Source organism: Triticum dicoccoides, chromosome 5B (genome assembly GCF_002162155.2).
Source record: "Triticum dicoccoides isolate Atlit2015 ecotype Zavitan chromosome 5B, WEW_v2.0, whole genome shotgun sequence".
Taxonomy (NCBI): Eukaryota; Viridiplantae; Streptophyta; class Magnoliopsida; order Poales; family Poaceae; genus Triticum; species Triticum dicoccoides.
Window position 1 is genome coordinate 324,548,859 of NC_041389.1, and position 8,260 is coordinate 324,557,118.

The 8,260-nt window shown below is 51.4% G+C and overlaps 1 protein-coding gene and 1 pseudogene across 1 annotated transcript in view; one reads left to right on the top strand and one right to left on the bottom strand.

Annotated features, from left to right (window-relative positions):
* Nucleotides 1–1,999: 1,999 nt before the first annotated feature.
* On the top strand, nt 2,000–6,463 carry LOC119308698 (annotated as a pseudogene).
* A 799-nt stretch (nt 6,464–7,262) lies between these two features.
* LOC119308699 overlaps nt 7,263–8,260 on the bottom strand; it is a 3,746-nt gene continuing 2,748 nt past the window's right edge. Inside the window, exon 2 of the mRNA XM_037584831.1 lies at nt 7,263–8,007. Coding sequence (XP_037440728.1) covers nt 7,428–7,934 — 507 coding nt within the window. The 5' untranslated portion in view covers nt 7,935–8,007 and the 3' untranslated portion in view covers nt 7,263–7,427. The remainder of the gene's footprint in view (nt 8,008–8,260) is intronic.

An 8,260-nucleotide genomic window follows, 5' to 3' on the forward strand; every position in this document is an offset into this window, starting at 1 on the left:
AGGTTTAGTAGCTAGTCATGCGGTCACAAGTCGACCATGACTTTGCCTCCACTCCACTCCCTAGACGCGATATGCTACTGATCTACGTACTCCACTCCGGTAGCTCCGGCCGTCTTCTAGTTATGAAGATCCTGGAAGACAGCCTCAGTTACACCATATACATCTAGCGCGCTACTCCTACCAAAAACCCTAGCGTTTCTCTGCTTCCACAAGGACCAGCATATTAACATGACCGTCGTGTCGAAGCCTTTCCTGCTCCTCTTGGCTATCCGCTTCCTTGCCCGTGCCCACCAGCTTGCGATCTGAGACTGCGTCGTAGGACACAGGGTTTGGTCCACGCCGATCCTGGCGAAGCAAAGATGCCATCGTGCCTAGCGTACACACACTGTAGTAAGATGTGATCCACCGTATCCTCCTCCTGGTCGCAGAGGTAGCATGGGGATGTATGGTCTTGCAGCCCATGCCTAGCTCTCCTGTATGAGGTCCAAAGCCGATATTGTACCGCGAGCCACATGAATATACGACAGGAAAGTGGCGCCCAGCATTTCCAGACCGCCGTGTAGGAGTGGAAGCGTATCCCTCCCATGCAGAGCATTCTGTATGCCGAGGAGGCTGAGTAGCTGCCTGATTTGCTCCAGGCCCAGACCGGAGTGTCATCCACCTCAGGATCAAGCTGCATCTCCATCAGGAACTCCCAAAGCCGGATGAACTGTGAAAGGGTGTCTGTGTCAAGATCACCCGTGATGTCATTTGTCCAAGCATGCATGTAGAGCGCGTCTCTGACCAGACGTTTGTTAATCACCTGCGTCCTGACTTTGGCCACCACCAAGGGCGCGATCTCGCCTGCCGTACTTCCACTAAGCCACCTGTCCTTCCAGAATAGGGCGCGTCTACCATTACCAACATGCCATTGGACTAGACTCCCAAAAGCCTTCATCACCTGCTTATCCGCTTTGAGGTTTAGGCCCTGCCATGGTCTGTACGGATCGGTCCTCCTTAGCCATTCCCACCTTAGTCGAAGCGCGATACCATGTTTATGTAGATCAATGATCCCCAATCCTCCGAGCAGCTTGGGCCTACATACCCTCTTCCAGGAGACAACACATTTGCCACCACAGACCAGAAAAAAGCGCGGCATCCCTTGTCCACTTGCTCCAGAGCCCACTTGGGCGCCTCGGCCACCATCAGATGGTGCGTCGGGCGTGCACGCATAATCTGGTTTACCAGGATTAGTCGCCCCGGCCTGGTGACAAGGCCTCGTTGCCATCCTGGCATGATGCGGAGTGCAGCATCCACCATTGGCTGCCACTCGTTCCTCTTGAGCTGCTTGATGCTCAGTTGCAACCCTAGGTATTTACATGGGAAGGAGTCGATCTTCCACGGTAGGGTGTTCCTGACCAGCTCCACGTCCCCCTCCTCAGATCTAATCAAGATCGCAGCCGACTTGGCATAATTCACTCTCAGGCCCGACGCGACTCCAAATATGCCAAGCAAGTTTTTTTACCAGATACAAGTCCGAACTGGTGGGCCTAATGTAGAGCACCACGTCATCCGCGTATAGGGATAGCCTCTGCATCGGACTGCAACCGGTGATGGGGCTGAGGAGCCCGTGCTCGTGTGCCTTGATGACTAGTGAAGTAAGGACGTCCATGGCAATGATGAAGAGCAAGGGGGAGGCCGGGTCTCCCTGCCGAAGTCCCTTGGCATGCATGAACTTGGTACAGGCGCACCCATTGACCATGACTCGCGAGCTAGCAGAGGTAAGCAGGGTGCCAATCCATGAGATCCATTTCTCCGAGAACCCACGCGCGCGCAGCATCCAGGAGACCATTTCGAATTTCATGTTTCCAAAAGAGTTCACCCATGGTGACTGTCTGACTGATGTGGTAAGTTCAAAAAGAAAAGGTTTCTTTTTTTTTGAGAAATTCAAAAGGAAAAGGTGAGCTGTATGGTAAACGCGACTCTGCAAAGCCTGGTCCAAACCAAACGTACCTGCCTCCGTCCTTTCACTATAAGCCAAGCCACAAAGACGCCTGGTCTCTCACTAGGCACAAACCATGGCGATGGCCGGACCGTCCACCACCCTCCCTCCGCCGCCGCCGGAGAAGGCGGTCGATGTCCTTCCAGTGGATAGCCTCCGCAACATTCTCCGTCGCCTCTCCCTCGCCGACCTTCTCCGTGCCGCCCTCGCCTGCCATCGCTGGCGCCGCGTCGCCGCACGCTGCCTCCCCCGCACCGCCCCTCTCCTCGGCCACTTCTACCACCCCACAGCCACCGGTTTGCCGCCGCCCCTGCACTCGGCATCCAAGGAGATCGTCATCGAAGCCCCCGCCGTCTTCGCTCCCCTCGACGCCTCCGCCCCGAACCTCTCCCTCGACTTCGCTCCGGAGGCCTCCCGCTTCGTGCTCCACGACTGCCACCAAGGCCTCCTGCTTCTCGAACCGCTCGCGTCGCTCCCCAAGGGGATCCTCCCGCGCCTCCTCGTCATCGACCCGGCCACCCGCCGCCGCGTGCTCCTCCCGCCGCCACCGCGCGACACGGTGCCCGACGACCACCGCTGGCGCAGCTGCAGGCACTACGTCGGCTCCGGGCTTCTCTCCCGCGCGCACCCGAGCAAGCTCTGCTTCGAGGTCGTCTGCATCTCCATCGACGGCGGGCACCCCCGCGCCTGGGTCGCGTCCGTCGACGACGGCCAGTGCCGCTGGCGCGCGCTCCCGCGGACCACGGACGTGGAGGTCAGTTTCGACCCCTGGTGGTTCGAGTCGCGCTGCGTGCACGCCGCCGGGAAGCTCTACTGGCACATCTGCAACTCCGGCCGCGTGCTCTCGCTGGACCCTTCCACACTGCACTTCTCTTACCTGCTGGCGCCGAAGGAGATGCCCAGGTTCGGCAAGTTCCGCATCGGGGAGACGCCGGACGACGGGTGGCTGTGCATCGCAACCGTGGAGGACCAGCTGCTGCGGGTGTGGGTGCGTGGGGAGACCAGGTGTAGCGACGATGGGTGGTATCTGGAGAGGGAGATGAATCTTACCAAGGTGTACGACTCGGTGCCGGGCCTGCCCAAGGACAAGTGCCTCAGGATCTTCAGTGTTTGGCTCAGCGACATGGACGCGGGGTACCGGCAAGCTGTTCATCAGAACGATGGGGTATGGGCGCTACTCCTTACATCTGGACACCGCCAAGATCGAGCGCTTGCACACCAAACATGGCAAGGAGTACGGGCACCCGATGTGCGCCTACTTCCTCGCGTGGCCGCCTGCCTTCCTCGCTCCAGAGAACTGACTTTCTGGTGATTGGTAAAACCTCCTTCATCGATGTTGCTTAATTCCTCGGATCATTTCCTATGTGGTGCCTTGAATTGTTTGTTGCATGTTCATGTGCATGCGTTGCTACTTGGTAGCACATATGTGCATGAATGTGGAGCAATCATTCCGAAGTACTGTTTTAGAATTTGCAGTCACAATTTCTGTTAAATTCCTCTAGGTTTGAGATATATGCTAGTGGTAGAAGGCCTAATTGCATACCTGTACTTTCTTCCTCTACCTGGCTCATAGTTTATGGCTACAGTGTAGTACTGTACACATGATTTCATCCCTATCCCGGTATATCATATCTTGCATTTCAAAGCATTCACTATTATGGGACCAATTATGGCGATGGAGTTTGATGGCATCTTTTTTTCGTTTTAGTTACTTATTTATTGTTTCATGTTAGCCACTTAATTAGCTTACAGGCTATCTCTAGAATTCCAAAATGCTGGGTTGATTGCTGTATCATTTTTTTAATGGTGTTACTATATAATTTTGAAAAGAGCGGTGATTAATTTTTAAGTGAACTAAGGGTAAAGTCTGTTACATAAATTGGAATTTTGTAAATCTGATATGCTCTTTTTAATGTTTGGAATTGGACATTTTATCTTATGTGTTAATTATAAATAAATATTGGGTGTTATGAGTCTTATGGGTGCTGTACCTAGAAACAAATACGTACTTCATTCGTGACCTTGCACATTTTGGATTCATGTGCATGAAATCTGCCAATCGTTGAGTTATACAACCCATCATGTTTTATGGTTGCAACATGATTGTTACCTCTGGCTATTTTTTTAACAATACTTGTGTTTGCATTTCTAAATTTCTCATTAGAATTGTGGGCAAGAAAGATGTAATATGAAAAATCTATATGATGCATGCACCCTGATTTTTTTTAATTAATCAAATATTGCTATTTGGTATGCCTCTTAACAACTACAATGAAAAAAAAACATTTCTACTTATTTTGCCAAGTGATCGGCAGCCAATATCGATTAGCTCAACTCTGTCTAAAAAAGGAGAGAGCTGGAAATAAGTATAAGGTCATCGTCTCATTAGCGCTTAAATAGTTTTTTTCATGGAAGTACCTAATATATTTGGAACTTTTGATAGCTTGGAAGTTGGAATCATTAGATGCTGTCAGCAGTATTTTGCTTTACTTGTACATGGCTTAATGTTCTGTAGCAGTCTACTTGTACATAGACATGCCTTAATGTTCATTCTTCTGGTACATGGTTTTTTCAGTTTAACAAACAGCCCAATTGACACAAATACTATTCTCATAGTACTCGGCATTAATTTTTTGTAAAGAAGTCTCAGTATTTCAGAAAATCTTTTATTGGAAAAATTGAACACTCATGCATGTTTTAGTTTTGTTGCACCATCTACATTTTTTTTAGAAAAGGAGGATGACCCCCGGCCTCTGCATATGGGAGATACATGCGGTCACTTTATTGATTATTCTCGAGGACCTTACAAAGTATTACAACAATATGCCTAAATCCGCCATCTTGGCAACATATGCCACTAGTCCTATCCATATGATGAAGGGATGCTAGCTGGGCCAAATACCCAGACCACTCACCTAAACCTATCATCAAAAGCCGGAAGCCCCAGCCGAGCCACATACCGGGTCTGGGGCACAAACCGGTCTGACGCACTCACATGTGTCGTCGCCGCCATCTTCACACGTCCGTCTTCAGAGCAGATATTGAGGCTTCTACCTTGTCAGGCCACTCTGCCATCGACGCCACCATGATGCCAGACAACCACCTCCTCCTGCGCGAGTACACGCATCCGGCGCCGAGTCTCCGCTGCGCCACGCCGCCGAGATCCATCGTCTTCGATGCGGAGGAGGGAACACCGCTCCACCTCTGGGTGCATCGCCGGCCACCTGCCGCGATGTCGTGCAAGTCCAGCTCTTGGAAAGCATGCAGGGAATCACGATCTTCAAGACGACGCCCTCAGGAGGGGAAGCGACGTATCACGCCATCGTCTGATCCTGCACCACAGGTCCTGGGCTTTCACCCGAAGAAAGTGACCCGAGAGCGGAGGAGGTCGGAGAACTCCACAACGCCCCCCAGGAGGAGAGCGACATCCGCAGACACCGCGCCGTCGGCTTTCGCCCGGAGCAACCCTACCTCCACACCCTCACGCTGCCGGACGAGGATGGGGGAACCCCAGCGCCGCTAGCATGCGAACCCACTAGCTCAAGCACCTCTTGCGCGGCGGCGGCGCCATCACCACGCATGACCACCAACCTCACCGCAGGCCGAAGCTAACGGGCCAGATTGGTCGAGCCCGCCACGGCCAGATCTGAAACCTCGGGACGCCATCGCGTCGAGGCAGCCACGAGCAGCCGGCAACCCATCACCTGCGAGAGGACGAGGACGCCGCGCCGGGCAGCCGCCACGCCGGCTGGAGATGCCGAGGACGAGACTCCCGCCACCACGGGCTCACGCCGGCAACCTAGGCCGCCGAGCGCGCGGGGATCCCCGTCGCCACCGTCCTCCGGCGCGGGCTTCGCCCGGCGGACTCATCCGGCGGCGGCGGGAGGGGGGGCGTGCTGTAGAGGGGAGCGGCGGCGGCGTACCTAGGGTTCCGCCGAGTTCGCCCTGGGGACGACGCGGGGGACTTTTTCCTTCACCAGCAAATTTACATAAGCTTAAATTTCATTTTTGCTTATCAGTTAGCTTTTATCTGATCTACCGCCTTCCAATATGTTCATGTCATGATAATGGTTCGATCCCCAGCAAATTTTGTGGCTTATATCTGCAATTTATGTGAACCAGGTTCCTGACTTCCGAGATGTAGAATCAGCACACCTTTTGTTTGAAGTCAGCTCACATCCTATCAACTCTGGCGCACTGATGCCATCTCCACCTTCACCCAGCGCAAGGACGAAGAAGCGCTCCTATTACCTTATTTATTAGACTATCTAAGCAATGTCGCCAGCTCCTATATGTGTAATTTATCGAAGTATCTTTTGTACTTGATATTCTCACAACTGCTATCTGAGCATCCTTGATATTCTCGTGTTGCATGCGTGAAATATCTATCGCACTTTTGACCGTTTTGGTGTCATGTACGCACAGCCAGATTTGACCATATTCCTATGCGTAGGAATAGGTCCAAGTCTTGAAACTAAAAGAGTTAATACCATAATTGGTACATAAACTTGTAGGGGTGGGAAGAGATTCATACAAAAACTAAAAAAACCCACAAAAGTGCACCCCCCCCTTTCGTATGCTGATTCAGTTTTGGCCTAAAACGGTCTGGATGCGACATTTGGCAGCCACGTCGGATACTGCCCAAAATGCTGGTTTTTATGTTTTCAGGGTTATGACACATGTGCTTATCTGAAGTGGGTGGACAAAGAGTGGAGGGGAAGGCTAGGCAGGTGATTGGCAAACTTGCTGAAGAGAATTTGGCTCTGCAAAAATCTGTCTTTGACAAGGATGTTGAAATTATGAGGTCGAAGGAAGAGAGGAAGGCCATGAAGATGAAGCATAAGAAGGAGATGAAGATTAGGGATAGTAGGGAAATTTGGCTAGCCTGTTTGGTCCGCTGCTCTGCAGTTCTGTATGGTATTGTAGCTCTGATGATAAGAGGTTTTGTATAAGTTAGGTAATGTAGCATTTGGCATTATCTTAGGGGGTCAAACTATTTGTTATCATTTCCTATCCATTTGCAAGTTGTAACGATTATATGAAATCAGTGACTACCTACTGTTCATTGTTGTAAACATTCCATATTGTTTACTGAAATCATTGCCTACCTATTGTTCTTCAAAAAGTTTGCATTGTTCGGTGTTGTAATGTTTCTCTTATTTGACATGAAAGTGCCTACTCATTTTGACAGCAACAATTAGCATGAATTTAACTGAATTTGACTGACTAACTTATGAAAAACTGAATTTGACAGCACACAGATTCATATTCATTGACAACATAATAGAAAGGCACAAGCACAAGCAAACACATATTCATTGACATTACAAGAGAAAACAGCCTGAAGCACAACAACACTGTAACGTGCTTTGACAGACAAATTAGTTGCAAGATCTTCATCAACTACATAGAACGGTCAGACAACTTCGGAGAACTTCAGACATCTTCAGAGCTCGTCGTAGCTTAGCCCTGGCCGTGGAGACAGAAACGACGGCGGATCCACCGGTTCAGGCTGCGGCGGAGCACTGGTCGGCATCCGACCAGCCAAGCACTCCCACCTCGCCTTGTCCCGTGGCCTTCTTGCCTCCTCCCTTGCCCAGTTGATGATCTCCAATACCGGTGCAGTTGGGGGCGACATCCTAGCTCGCTCCTCCGCTGAGCTCTCAAAGTGGATTCTTTGACCCCAATTGCGCAGCTCCCAATCGGCGTGCTTCTTGGCAATTTCAATGCACCCTTCCCGTCGGACACGGGAGATAGTTGCATCTGCCTCCATCTCCGCCTGAACTCTCTTACACTCCCCAACGCTCTGCGACCAAGCTCGGGCGTCGTCGTGGATCCGTGTTGCCCTCTCCTTCCATCGGAGTGCCCTCGTTGCCTCTAGGACCTCCGGTGAGACAGATCCCACCGGCTGCAGTAGCTCGGGGATGGCCTCATACACGTATGAGAGCGGCATGGCGGACGGGATGTGCCGGAGAGGAGCAGGCGGTGCTGGGACAAAAGCGGGAGGAGCGGGCGGTGCATTCCCTCTGAAAAATAATATAATCCATTCACCAACATCCGTACTAATTCAAGCATGCCCTTTGAAACTTACATGTACAATAAATAATTCTGAACATCACATCATATAATCTCTTAAACTTTATCCCCAAAATCACATCAACACATGACCTCTTCTTCCCCCGGATTTGATGCGTTCTAAACTACCCCCTTCCCCTGTATGGCGGTAGTGAAAATCACATCTAAAAATCCCCTCACATTGCCCTCGATTGACCCCCCCCC